At 36.9% G+C, this 15,310-nt stretch overlaps 1 protein-coding gene across 3 annotated transcripts in view; it reads right to left on the reverse strand.

The window, feature by feature from the left end:
• DIAPH2 (diaphanous related formin 2) overlaps positions 1-15,310 on the reverse strand; it is a 166,297-nt gene that overhangs the window by 71,840 nt on the left and 79,147 nt on the right. For all 3 annotated transcript variants that reach the window (XM_088173060.1, XM_088173059.1, XM_088173058.1), the window contains one exon: positions 14,555-14,680. In XM_088173060.1, coding sequence (XP_088029186.1) covers positions 14,555-14,680 — 126 coding nt within the window. The remainder of the gene's footprint in view (positions 1-14,554; positions 14,681-15,310) is intronic.

Below are 15,310 nucleotides of genomic sequence, written 5' to 3' on the forward strand. Positions count from 1 at the left end.
TTCAGTGACATTTAACTGCACAAAAGGAAATGAAAGTTTAATGGCAAGAATACATTAAATAGGTAATAATGGCACATTACTGAATTATTGAGCAGAGTCTAAAAATTTTAGAAAAACATGAATTGCCTTAGAGTCAGCAGATTGCTGTCGTGAGCAGCTCACCAAAGATACATACATAAAAATCTACAAATTAATTTCGAGGATCCTTTAAAAATAATCTTACATAATATAATACAGACCCAAAAATGACTGAAAAGTCTGAAAAAAAGGAAACTACTTTTGACAATTCCAGATTTGCAGCCTATTCTTGCAGACAGAGCTCCCAGCTCTCCACTGATGTTGCACACTCACATAAGAAATAACAACAACAAGCACTAAAAAACCCCAGTGCTGCCACTGAAAGCAGATATTTTAAAGCACCACTCTAGAAATAGACACTGTAATTTCCACATTATTATTTTTTATCTATTAAGTATAAACTGCAAGTAAGAAATCTCTTTAACAGATGGGCTGCAAGACACAGGGATGTCAGCAAGACAGATGAACAGGGTGAGCAAAGAGAGAATTGATATTTCAACTGTGCTTAATTTTGAAGAAGACAAGGCAGAGCTGTAAAGACAAAAGTCCCCAGTCATAGACCATGCAATATTAACAAAGTTTCTGTCACACTCCATGTGCTTCATCCAACCTTCCTCCTTGTAAAATATCAGAGCTTTAAAAGCTGAAATGTAGAGAACAGAGCAGTTCCAGGGGAGCACAGGCAGAGGTGCCAACCCTATTTCATGAAAAATATTAGAGGAATTTGAGGTTTGTGTAATAGCAATAATTAATTCCAGTGTTTTCCTGAAAAGAGATTGAAGCTTTAGTGAGTGCTCATTTCAAAATTCTAAGCTTGGTTTCATTCCTGCCATTCTAAACCAAACCAAAAGTCACAGGTTTTTCCACTGGCAAGTTCAAAGGTGCTTGTTCAAGTAGGAGAAGGTACTTGATTCAGAAGTTTGTTTTTTCTACATTTTCTTTCACTCCATTGCAGAGCAGGATTCTGGCTTGAGGAACCACCAGAATTAAAATCGGCTTTGACTTGTCAGAAGAGCAGGTTTGAGTCAATGGTGTCATCTTTAATGAAGGATGCACAAGAGTTTCTCATCTCCCAGCTCATTCATAATAGAGCATTCTTCAAATTGAACTGTGGCAATGTAAACAGAACTTATTAACTGAAGGCAGAAATTCAGCTTTAATAGCACCAAGTCATTTCCACTGATAGCTCTATTTTCACCTGCCTCCATCAGGATGTAAACACATGCTAACAATTTTATCACTCACACTCCATCCATAATGCATCTCTGTGTCTGCACAGCAGCCAAGACTTCTGGAGCATACACAGATAATTAGGAATCATAATCATATCACTCATCTTTTCTTCTTGCTGGAAGCTTTTGCAAAAGCAAAACAAGAAAACAAATTGCAGAAATCTCCATTGCAAGATCCTTCACTGTACCCAAATCAGAACCCAGAGAAACCAAGAGCCATAGCAGGAGCCCAACTTCATCTGTGTACACAAAGCTTCTGAAAAGCTTAAAGATTCCCTAATAAAATACCCATAAAAAGCTCAGTGTGAGAATTTCTTTCTCATTACAAAGCAAATCACCTCATCATTCAGCATTTGACAGAACAGCTCAGGAAAAAAAAACAAACAACCCAAACAAACCAAACCAAACCAAACCACAAAAGAATTCTCAGCTGTCTTTGAGCAAGGAGGGCTCCTCCTCCCCCTTGGTTCCATTCATACCCAAAATCATCATTAACTACCAGGACTGTGCAACACACCTGAATTCACTGGAAAAACTCAGGATTTCAGTGGCTTTGTGTTTGTGGAAGTGAAGCACAGAAAGATCAAAACCATCCAAGAACAACCCTGGCTCTGACCTGCTCCTTCTCCCAAAATCTCAGAATACAACTTAATTCACATTAATTAAGATGAAGCTTCCTGATTTGTGCCTAAATATCCATAAAACTTTGATTTGGCAAACACTGAAAGATCTGTCAGAGTTTCCTTCCTCCCAGCTCTCAGCAATCAATTCAGTTCCTAACTTTGCTGCATTCAAACTTCTCAATAATGAAAAGACAATTTCCATTGATTCCACCACATTGCTATGCACAGGAGAAAGCTTTTGTCAACATCGTTTCAATATTGCTTTTTTGTTTATACTTCTGTTAATGAGGATGCAAAGATCACTCTAAAAAAAAATCTAAAACTCCCAGAAGAAGTCTCTGAGCAAAACCTGATAAGCAAGGGCCTACTTTATAAAATATTCAGCCCAAGGAGGAAATCTCCCCAGGCTGTGTCTTGAACTGTTTTATATTGGGCAAGTTGGCTCCAAAATTTAGGTGGCAAATTAGGAATTTCCTGTGGTAGCAGAAAGAAAATTTTACAAACTAAATAAGAGCACTTGGCTCTCCAAAGAGAACACAAAAGGCAAAACTTCTAAAGCCACAGGCTAGAGAGAAGGCAAGATCTTATTTTTTTTTTTTTTTTTAAAGGCACTCCAAAATTAGAGCTAGGCATTAACCTAAATTAACCTGAACCACTTGTGGGTTTTGTCATTCAAAGAAAAAGAAAGTTGCTGAACTCAGAAATTTTCTCCCATTATTGTAACAGAGAATCCACACTCTCATTTTAGAGTTTTTAAAAGCTCTGCAACTGCTGAGAGCAAACCAAAGCTTTCACCCTGGCAAAAGCCACACCTGATCTCCACTGCTGGCAGCACCTGAATTTTGAAACTTCCTTCAAACTGCCTGACAACAAAAATCATCCAGTTCTTAATTCTCATTTCTGAGATTCTGATGTTGAAATAATTTGAAACAGTATGAAGGGTGGTATTGGGAGCTTTTTTCCAAAATTCAAGTATCATTTTTATTTTGTGGTGGCAAACAATCACTGTTCCTGCATTAATTAGAAGGCAACACAGAGAACATGACAGTCAAGCATGTATGAGACAGAAAATGCTGCCAGAGTAATGGATTGGGAGCATCCCTTCCCTGGAGAACAATTAGATAAAAATCTCTTTAGATGAATAAAAACAAGAAAACAGCAGCAATGCAGCTTGTACAAACGAAATGCTGTCGTAAAATTTGTTTTGCATATTATATTCAAATTAGTTGTGACTGTTTCAAATAACACAAAGTGTTGACATGTTCTAACACTGATTAAAAAAAAAAAAACAAAAAAACAAACCAGTTTTAGATATCTGCTGGCCACTCCTAGCAATATTCTGTTAGCTTTGGATCACACAATCAGATGCTTAAATGGGAATTTCAGCTCTGTGTGCCCTGAATCTTTCAGGGAAGCTGCAGCCACGTTCCCTCCCTTTGATCAGGCAGCTTTTCCTCACTTTAATTGAAGGAGGGATGTTTGAGCTGTCACTGGTTCCCACAATCAGATGAATCAGAATCATTTCTGATCAGATCTCATGGTTGCTTCATCCACAGAAAGGTTCTGGTAAAGGTTGGGGAAGGAAAAGAGAAATGCCCCTCTGTATTTTTATGTTTCCTTTAGGGCTGCCATGGCACAAGTCCTCAATTTATTCTTCTGAGAAATGAAAAACTGCTGATTGTATGTATTTCAATAGCCCAGATGTTCCAAATCAAGGGGGAAAAGGAATTTTATGTCACCTGACCAAAAAGAAAAAGCATAGAACACCTTTATTCAAACTGAGATTTGTTTAGCACAAACTGCTGTCATGAAATGATCACAAACTCAAGCAGAGGAGAGAATGAAAGACTAGACTAAAATGAAATTATTTTGCACCTAAATGGTATTTTGAATAGCAGGTGCCTGTGTAAAACCACACAGCAAATATGATTTAAGTGCTGTGTGTCCCTCCACTGTTCTTTCCCCTCCAGAAATTTTTGGGATTCAGAACTCTGTGGGCAATTATTTGCCAGAAGCTCACAAACAGCCTTGTCCCCAGTGACTGAGACTAAACCAAGGAAAAGGCAGGAAAGTGAAGTTATCCCTCAAAATTCTATCTCAGACAACAAACACTTGAAAACATCCCTTAAACCACTGTTGTGGCTGGAGGAAAAAGCCAAGAGCAGACTCACAGGGCCAGCAGGATCTGAAATCAAGGTTTCCTTTACTCACAGGCACCTCTTGTTGCTCACAGACATCCTTCCCCTCCAAAACACTTGAGTTCTTTTAAAAAAAAAAAAAAAAGTTTTATCTGGAGTGTGGAGGGCAAAAAGCAGCTCCATCAACACCAACAGTTTTGCTAAAGCAGAATCTCAGGACAGTTTAATTTTGATATCTAAAAGCTGCAGCTCCAGGGATTTCTGCAATGCACTTCCCCTTCAATTTCTGATTTTAAAATAAGCATACAATAATTAGAGAATGGATTTCTAATGGATTAGCACTCTAATAAAGCACAATCCTTCACAAAAATATCTTTCAGTGATCTGGACAACTTGCTTTAATATAAATTTAAGGATGAAAGCCCAGTTTCCCCTCAGGCAATGATTCACAATCGAGGAGCCATTAAATCTCTGTTATATATACAGAAGTAGAGTTCTGTTAATGGAATTTTATTCTATGGAATCTTTACATGATTTTTTTTTTTAAAATCCTGTGTAACTTCCCATGTCAGTGTAGACTGCTGTCAGAAAGTTCTCTGTCCCCAGCCAGGCTCTTTTTGTTCTCTCCTCCTTCCCTGTCCCCAATCCTCTCTGCACAGTTTCAGGGGATGTCTCAAGGTGCAGAACAGAACAGATTTCCCTCCTGGGGCACAGCTCCACCCTCTCAGGGATTCAACCAAAAATCCAGCAGAGATCTCTGACCTAAAGCCTGCAATTCACTGTACAAAAGTCACGCTGCACAATGTACAGAATATATTATTTTCAAGAAATAAAAAAAATGAGAAAAATAAGCATTCTTGACTGTCACACACCTCTTGCATATCGTGGTGATATTTGCCTCCCCATTTGTGACATTTATCAGTTTCTTCCTTTATTCACACTACAATGGAATGTTCAGATTATCTGCACACAGAACCCTCACTACAAGCCAATATGAATAATCTCATGTCTCCTCATATCAGGGCTTTCCTTCATAAAAAGGAATGAAAATCTGAAGGTAGAACTAAACTGTCAAAGGAAATTGATATTGTGCTTTGCATAACACAATTTTCATTTATAATGTTCCAAAGTTCTTGTATTTTAAACTATTAACTTTATGAAAACTCTGCCTTAGTCCAGACCAGTAAAAATACAAAAGATCATTTTCTGAAGGGATTTGTCTTTTTTTTTTTTTTTTTTCTTTTCCTGACATCAAATAGTTGTAAGAGAAATGAGCATTGTGCAGTAAAACATGACACATTATTAGGTGCTTTTCACATTCAATCCAAGCAAAGATTATACCTAAATAATCCTATAGTTATCACCTGGAACACAGAGAGCATTTTCACTTTGCTTTAAGATGGATCAAAGAGGGGGAAAAAAAAAATAAAGAAAAGAAATATTATGTGATAAGAAAGGGAGTGGAAAGCTCTTTAAAAAGCCCCATTGAGTCTGGCATGACAAGAGATTTAATTCTTCCTGTACATCTGAACAAGGGGGAACCAAGGAGAGAAAACCCCTTTAAAAAGCAACAAAAAATGAGTCCCACCTGACCCTGAAAATCCAGCTGAACTGGGGAAATTCACCATTGGAAAAGTTCACAAAAGCTTTTATTAGACATGACTGAGGGCATATAAACACAAAGTTTTAAGTTAGTTCACAGATTCAATATTCCTATAAAAAAATCATAGGATTTTTCATGAAGATGAATTACTACCACTTTTCTTTCATATTTTTTATCTCTGTGTACTTTTATTTTCCTGTCCCCAGGCCTGCTCACAGGTATTTCTGTGAGATCCCAGCCTTAATTTTTATTCTGTCCAACAATTTGCAGAGTGCTTTGTTTATTGTATGGAATCTATAGAAACATAAAACCACGAAATCAACACTCTCACAATGCCATCACTGCACCACCAAATAAAGAACACAGCCTTAGCAAATATTCCAATTAATTAATTTTACTTTATGAGGAACATATTGTTAATCCTGGAATTCCTGCTGTGTTGCCTTTCTGGGTTTTTAGCTCATAAAAAGAGCAGGCAGTGCACAGTTTTCCCTGCCATAAAGCACATCCTCCAAGATACACGAGTGCATCATGGTTTTTCTCCATTTTAGAGAAGAAAAACCTCTCCAAAGTTTTTTCCTCACACTATTAAGTCTTGATTCCTGATCCACATCCCTTCTGTATTTTTCTTCTTTGTATGTGAATTATTCACTGATATATTTTTTTTTTTTTTAATCTGGTAATTTAGCTGATGGACTGAATTTTGTTGCAGGTTCTCTCTGAAGCAGGTAAATAAAAAAGGATTTCCAGCAGCCCCCGAAGGATCCCTCATGCCCTGAAGGCAGCCTGGAGTCTTTGTCTCAAAGCAAATCAACAATTTTCACATTCCTGGTCAAGCACTGAAACACTGATTTACCAACAGCTCCCTCTTGGCTTTTATCATGTGTTGTTCATAAAAGAATGGAATATCTCATGATCAATTCTGCAAGCCTGGGTAGAATTCTTTTCCCACCAATGAACAGAAAGATATTAAAATACATAGATACAATAAAGGGAATAAAGCCAAGTACCAAGCAAAGTACTGTAAAAAAAAACTCATATTAGGATAAAAATAAACATCTGGAATCTTGCCAGATGAGACCTGACCAATTAAAATTTTTTTCAAATTCCATTTCACAGAGCAACACGCAGCCTTACATCAAATTAAACAATTCACATGAAATATCCAAACAGCACTTCTGTTACTTGATGGTTTGCAATAAAAACAGACTAACAACTCTTTGGATGCTTAGTGCACCACAGAGGAAAATCCAGAATTTCAGTACACCTCAAGGAAAATTTCCTACTTGGAGTGATTAAAATCCCACCCACAGGATCACCCACGTTCATCCCAGAAAGTTTCACCACGGCTCGTTAGAGCTGAGAAAAAAGAGGCTGGAAAACAAAGGAGGGGCTTTGGGATTGAAATGATGGTGTGGAGGTTTGGGATGAACTCCACACACCCCACACGAATTCCTGGTAATTCCAGCCTGATTTGTAAAACTTTCAGATTTAACAGAATTCGGGCTGACAGTCCTTCCCACCAGGACTTCTCCCATGAATTGACTCACAATAAATAAAGCAGAGGGCAGGAAAATGAAGTTTAGAGCTGCTGAAACCTGAATTCCTCAGCCACCTCCTGCCAAAGCAATGCTCGTGTTATCCTGGCTCTCAGTAGGGAAACTGGACTTGACCAAGCAGAAGGAGATGAAAGTTGTTTTTCCACAAGGTTAAACTCATCTTTAATTGGGAAATATCTAATTCTGCAAGGGTTACAGCTTAGTGACCATGCATGCTCAAGGCACAAGAGTAAATGAAAGAAAAGCATTTCCCCTTTAAATGGCCACTGTAAAAACCTGCACAGCAATTCTGAAATTAAGTTTGTAATGGGATCGTGACAAATTGATTGATTTTTTTTCCCCCCACTAATTTAGAAAGATGATTATTTAGGACAATAATTAGCAACATTGCCATTTACTATATTAAATAACAAACCAAACACACCTGGTTTCAGTCATGAGCAGCAAAGGAGAGTCATTCCATTAGAACAGCAAAATTATTTGCCTTTTTCCAGCACTACATTTTTTATTAGTTAACTTTGTGCAAAGGTTCACAGCATTCACCTGCTGCACATCCCAGCAAACACACAGGGTAATGAGCTGCAGCTCTGGAATATTTATCTGCAGCAGAACCAGAACATTTAACCTCACTTTAATTCAATTATGTCCATTGACCTTCATGACAAACATCCAGTCACACCAAATGTGACACCAACCGTGTAAATATTTCAAAGCTCTTCTATTGGGGGGATTCTTTTATTTTTTTTTTTTTTTTTAATTCCAGGGTGAAAAATCAGGTAAGTGAAAAGATTAATAAATGCCACAGGGCCACAGAGGACATTTCTCAGTGGAAATCAAATGGAATGGCAACAGTTCTATCACCACTGTCAGTGAACAACAGGCTGTCCAAATAAATAAACAAACAAATTTCAGCTCCTGGGATTGTCTGAGCGTTGCTGGGCTGAGATTTCTAAATTTGTTGCTGATGTTGTTCCCTCTAACTGCAAGAGGTCTTGGCCATATTTCTGACTCACTAATTATCTTATTTTTAAACTTTTACCTATAAAAAGGCAGCTCTGCACAGACCATTTTATGTGCTGGGGAGACACACGCTCCAACTGAAGCACATTTGAGCTCAACAACATCAAATACTGGTGCATTTTTCCCCTATAGCTTAATAATGTCAATTGAATATAAGTAACTAAATATAGCCCCAATTGCCTGTAATCTGATTTTTAACTTGGCAGGGTCAGTTCCTCAATAGGATTCAAACTGCTGAGATGCCACCAGCTTAAACAATTAGCAATGCAAAAAATGGAGCAGGAAAACTCTGTTTATTCAAGGATGCCTTGAATTCTCAAAAAAAAAAAGAAAAAAAAAAAAAAAAAAAAAAAAAAAAGCCTCCAGTTTGGGAAAGAAAAGCAGATTATTTGTACAAACTCATTCTTGCTATCTTGTATCAGTGTGCTTTCAGAGGGGGATTTTGTGGCAGTGCTGATGAAATCCAGCAGCCCCTGAGATGAATTTCTCACAATCACAAACACCAGTGAGTCCTGGTGGCTTTGGCAGCTCCATTTCAATATCAGGCGAGTGCTGAGAGATGAAAGGTTTGTAAATGTAACCCTCAGAACATGATGCACTGTCAACTTCCCCTGCCAAAGTGCATTTTAGGGATTCTTTTCTTGCATTTGGGGCAATACAAAATAATGCAAATCTGGGGCAGGCAGACTCGGGGGCTGTCACAGCCAAGCAAAGCACTGGAATCTCAAATTTAACACTCAAATCACAATTTTTGCTCTCTTAGAGCTACAAAAAACTTAGAGCAGAGCATGCTAGATGCTAAATTTAACCTACACCACCCATGTGATGCTTTTTCTTTTGCTCATGTCAAGCAATTTGCATAAAACCCTATAGAACAGGTGGTAGAAGGTGGATATTCTGAAGAAAATGTTATTAATTTATTACCAATGAATTCAAATTGACACAAATCTGCAGCACAGAAAAAAAAACCAACAACAAACTATTCCTGGCACTTCAATACAGGCTCTGCTCCAAAAAAGTTGCTTGAAACATAAACAATTTATACACTAAAATTAATTGTAAAGCAGAGGGTTTATAATTATTTCTTAAAACATTTTCCATTTCAACATGAAACTCATAAAACTAAAGATTCAGCAGGAAATAAATCCTTACTTTCCTGTGCTGTGCCTTCAATAGGCACTGCAAAGTCTTTTCCTTCCACTTAGTATTTTAATTTAGAAAAAAATAGAGATTTTCTTATATGAAGCTAATAGAAAGCTAAATTAATCCCAAGTTTATTTTTTAAGAAATTATTTCTCTTACTTAAATGCAAACAACTACAAAAATTACAAAGTCTTAAAAAGATCAATACCAAATAGAAGTTTCCTCCTACTGCTGGCTGATCATTATAATTTATTGATATTAATTTCAATAATTTCATCATTGTTTCATCTTAAACATTTGCAACTTTCTGCTTCCTGCCCCTTAAAGCTTGCTTTGAACTGCAAGCAGAAAGAAAAAATTTAAACAAATGCTCAACCCTCTAAGAAAAAACTCTGATGATGATGATGAACCCTTCTATGATGTAACAGCAACTTAAAATCTGACAAATAAAATCCATTTAGAAGCAGGAAGCTAGACTTCTCTCCCTACACCAAAATTAGGAAAAATATTTTATATGGATAAAGAATCAAATATTTTATATGGAAAAATAACCATAATTCACCTTTAGTCAAAAGTTGCACCTGCAAATTAAATTGTTTTCAAATGTCATTTTTGTAGATAGCGAGAACAAAAACTTTATATAAATACTGCAAAAAAATGCAGGGATAAATAAAACTCTAAGGTTTATACATGACCTGAAATTTGAAAAATCAGTGAATGGTTCTCTCCTGCAGTTGCCAAAGCCCTGGGAATAAAGGATCAATGATGTGGGAATAAAGGATCAATACTTTGGGAATAAAGGATCAATGATGTGGGAATAAAGGATCAATGCCCTGGGGAATAAAGGATCAATCTTGTGGGAATAAAGGATCAATACTTTGGGAATAAAGGATCAATGCTTTGGGAATAAAGGATCAATGCTTTGGGGAATAAAGGATCAATGCCCTGGGAATAAAGGATCAATGCCCTGGGGAATAAAGGATCAATGCTTTGGGAATAAAGGATCAATGCTCAGGGAATAAAGGATCAATGCTCAGGGAATAAAGGATCAATGCTCTGGGAATAAAGGATCAATGCTCTGGGAATAAAGGATCAATGATGTGGGAATAAAGGATTAATGCTTTGGGGAATAAAGGATCAATGCTTTGGGGAATAAAGGATCAATGATGTGGGAATAAAGGATTAATGCTTTGGGAATAAAGGATCAATGCTCAGGGAATAAAGGATCAATGCTCAGGGAATAAAGGATCAATACTTTGGGGAATAAAGGATCAATGCTCAGGGAATAAAGGATCAATGCTCTGGGAATAAAGGATCAATGATGTGGGAATAAAGGATTAATGCTTTGGGAATAAAGGATCAATGCTCAGGGAATAAAGGATCAATGATGTGGGAATAAAGGATCAATACTTTGGGGAATAAAGGATCAATTCTTTGGGAATAAAGGATCAATGCTCAGGGAATAAAGAATCAATTCTTTGGGAACCTTGGCTCCTTCCCCAGGAGCTGCTCTGACAGACTCTGCAGTGCAGCTCCCATAGAGAATTATCAGCTGATGTTTCATTAATGCACACGAAATCCTGAACATTCCCACTGCATCCAAGTCCCAGCCTTGTCCCCAGATCATTTCTGCACAAGTGGAATGCAGCAAGAGAGGAAATGAACCCCTCACATGGAGCTGGGAGGCTGAATTGTTATTGGAGAGAACAGGGAGCATAAATGCACATCAAGTGAGGATACATGCCTTTCAGGAAGGCAGCTTTTTTATCCCATGAAAAGGATTCTCTTCTAATGAATGGTGTTCCTTACTGGAAATTAAAATTAGTTCACAAATTGCTGCTGTTCCATTTAATGATAAGATGAATGCACAGCGCTTTGAATTTTTTTTTTTATCTGCAGTAATTTTTGCTCTTTCATTCATCATTCCCTTAATTTTGCAATTCTTTAAAAATAAGCTTTTAATTCTTCACATGTATGCAATCAGTTAGAAAACCCACGTGGCAGCATTGATTGCTCTGCTAGGCAAAAGATTTCAATAAGTTTAGGCATGTTAATGTCTCTTATTAGGGTAAATGATCCAGCTGAAAAGCAGAAAAGCCAAACAAGGTCTCCACTTAAAGATACACCAGCTCATGTAGGAGAAATAAATCCATGCCAGGTATTTTAGAAATGATGCACAGCTCAAGTTATTCTTGTCCATGGAGCAGGATAACAAAAAGCATGAACCCAGTAACCAAATATTTGTCCTGCTGCCCCTTGGAACAATGTTCAAAGCTCCTCTTTTATTTCTACAGGAATAAATTATTTTCTAGAGGAATAAACTTCAGCGTGTGTGTATGTTGGAAGGGAGAAAAGTGGCATTTATTATTCATGTATTTATAGTTCTAAATCAATATTGATGTTAACTCTGTCCAACTTGCCATTTGTTCCCTCTGAAATCGCTTTCCAATTCAGTTGTTTTTAATCTTTGTTAATAACATTTACATTTGAAGTCCATTAATCTGAATTCTCAACCTCCAACTAGACACTCATGTTTTAACACCACTGAAATCACTGTACACACCTACAGCAAGCAAATATAAAATTCAGAGTTCTGCACTTTAGGAAAGATCTTCAATTAGAGGCACAAACACTGAAATAAAAGGAGGGGTGAAAGCCAGCTCTGCCATAGTCAGTAATTGCTTTTCTCAACTCTTGAATGAGGCTCCCCAGTGCTGCATGCAGCAGGGCTAATTAGAAAAGAAACCTCTCCCATTTAAAGCTGAATTATTTACAAATTGATCTTCAGGTAAAATGCAAGACCAGCCACGGAGCAGATCATGAAAAAAAGTTGTTGCAGGAATCACACATAAGTTATTTAATATAGCAGGAAACTCACAGAAGGAGTATTTGAATCCCTTGATTTTCTTCAGCCACACTGCACTGAGATGAAGAACTGTTTGTGCTAAATAAAAGACGGATTAAGTGAAGTGAAAAATTATCTTGCTTAGAAACTGACGAAGAAAAAAAATCCAAAATGAAAATGAAGCAGACTTTGTATTCATCTTTTTGTCACTCACAGTACCAAAAGCTTATTTGTTTAAAAAAAAAAAAAAAAAGTTAGAAAAACTAAAATGACTTAAATTGTTTGTCAGAATTTTCTTCTGTATTTTGAATAATAATTTCATTATTACAAATTCATATTATGAATGGTATTTTTCTTGTCACTGGCCTCCTACATGAATCTGATACTCCAAGCAGCATCACTCTCCCATCCTCTCAACAAAGTCTCATCCACAGCTACTGGTAAATAACTTTGTTTATGACAGCAAGGAGAAACTATGCCTTGAATATTATAATTGCTGCATCCTAAAACTCTACTGAGACATCTCAAATTTTCTGAAACACTCAGAGAACGTTCAGCCTGAAATTCTGAAACTTTCTCATCTCAGGATGTGCCATCACCAACAAATCTTCAGGCAGCTGAGGAAATCAAAGAAATACATACTGCAGACAAGGGTGTCATTTTTGCACCCTCCAAAATTATTCTTCAATCTAATAAATAAAAGTATGGGAGTGTAGAAAACCTTAAAATATTCAGTGATAAGCAGAAACCAACTTTTTTACTCTTTTTGCATTGTCAGACAAGCTTTTTCTTCTCGAAGAAATTCAGGTGATAAGCTGCAGAGAGAAAAATGTTAAATATGATCCACTTGGCTTTTTTTCTTTACCAAAATCACCTGAGTGATGCTCATCATGTCTATAAGTAAACACATAGAAAGCAAAATGAAAATACAACTGAACAATCAGTTCTGTACCCTGGAAAGCAAAGCTGTCAACAACAAAAAAAAGCAGTGGTGAAAATAAAGGTGATTTCATAAAGTGCTTGGATTTATGAATAAAAGCAGGGGTGCCAAGGCACAGGACAATCACAAGGCAATATTGGAAATTTTCCTGATGGCAATGAATCTCAGGGAAATATGAATGAGCTTTGTTTAAGAGCAGGAGTGATAACAGAGATTAGCAGCAAGTCTCAACCTCACACGTGGGCCAAGGTGAAAGGGAAAATGTAAAGAACAAGAAACAATTTTCCACTTAGTCAGGAGTTGTCTCCCTAAAGCTCCTTTCCAGCAGCCTTGTCAGGAACTTCAAATAAATCCACGCAGAGCTGTGAAATACCTGCTTGTGAGATTCTGTCACTGGCTCCATTCAGATGGAAAATCCTGCAGAGAAGTGACTTTGCACAGCCAGCAGTGGGGAGAAATCTTCCTTACACCCACCCACCACATGTGATCAGCAGCTGGAAATGGAGCTGAGCATCAATCCCCTCCTTTCTTCCTCTGAAAAACCCCAAAATTCAGGATTTCTCTCATGACTTCTGTTGCAGCAAGACAGGAGAGAAATCCCAGGAACTACCTGAGCTTCTGGAGATGCACAAAAAGCCTTGGACTTCAAAAGCTCCCACATTTCCACACAGAGCACAATAAAAACCTGGGAATTTCTTTTTTTTTTTTTTTTAAAGGGCTTTTTCCTCAGTCTTTGCTGCATTTTTTTTTTGAGCTTCCTATATCTCCAGTAGACTTGTTACTTTAAACTTTAGAACAAAATAAAAGCTGCATATACAAAACCAAGCTAGACAGAAATGTTATTACAGTCCCCCACAGATTTTACTTGGTAGTGCTTAAAGAATCCACAGTCTCTATTCTCTACAGAAATTACAGAAATAACACCTTGGAGTGAAAACAAATGTAAATATCCCTCGAAAATGATGTTAAAAATGTAACTTAAAACCATTAACAGAATGAATACTCTGCCCTTCAAAAAACACCACCTGGAGCTAAATAATAAATATATCAACCTTACTGCTGGTATTTCTCTAAAATTGATTCAATAATTCTTTCAGGTAGAAAAAAAAAAAAAAGAAAAAAACCCATACTGAGTTTATGGCTGCTCACTGTAACTACTTCAGGAAATCTGTCTGGGTGCCCCCTTGAAAATCTGATTTTTTGCTGCTTTCAGTCCTGTGTTTGCTCACATTCCCCACATCCAGGGATGTGTTTTTTTTTTTTTTCTCTGCTCTAGAAAAAATGCAGGAAAAGAGACTGAAAACCTATTTTGAAGTGGTGCAAATAGTGAAGCAGAGGATGAGAATGCTCAGAGCAGCAGTGCCTAAAGGATATGCTCATCTTCTCCACAAACTTATCGTGCTCATCCTGGCTTTTAGGGAAATTCTCAATGTCCCTCTCCAGGCGTTGGATCTGCTGGTTCATGGAGTCAAGGTTGCTCTTCAGAGTCTGGGCTGAAACTAAAAGAGAACAAAAAAAAAAAAAAAAAAAAAAAAAAAAAGTTGATAAAGCTTCCAGATTCCAGAAAGGGTATGAGAAGGGGGAAAAAAACAATGTGGGTATAAATAGCCTGAAAGAGAATGATTCCATTAAGTAGACTCACATTTTTCTGAATTACTGCTCATAAAAATCTTTCCCTTCATAAAAATAAAGTGAAAATATCTACTGTAATATAGCAGATCATCATATTTAACATTGAAATGTCACCACTTAATTCTGCCATTAGTTCAAATTATTCCATTTCTATTTAAATTTATGGTAAAATTTCCAATATTTCTAATATTATTATTTCTAATATTCTTTTAAATCTAATTCAAAGATTAAAAACTAACTAGAGTTCAAAGAGATTTCATCTTCTTAATGCATGTACTTGGTTAAATGAATGATCTTATTAAGGCACATTTCTGTTACAGGAATGATTTAAAGAATAGACATGGGGGGAAAAAAAATTAAATATTTTCCTTGTATTGAAATTACACTGATTTCTGGGGCCCAGAGATGTGTTAATAGCAAAGGCAGGTCTGGAGAATAAAAGCTGCTGATAATCAAAAGGAAGTAAAAGGCTCAGAGTACAGCACACTAATTAAAAA

Source organism: Sturnus vulgaris, chromosome 14 (assembly GCF_052056855.1).
Source record: "Sturnus vulgaris isolate bStuVul1 chromosome 14, bStuVul1.hap1, whole genome shotgun sequence".
NCBI lineage: Eukaryota > Metazoa > Chordata > Aves > Passeriformes > Sturnidae > Sturnus > Sturnus vulgaris.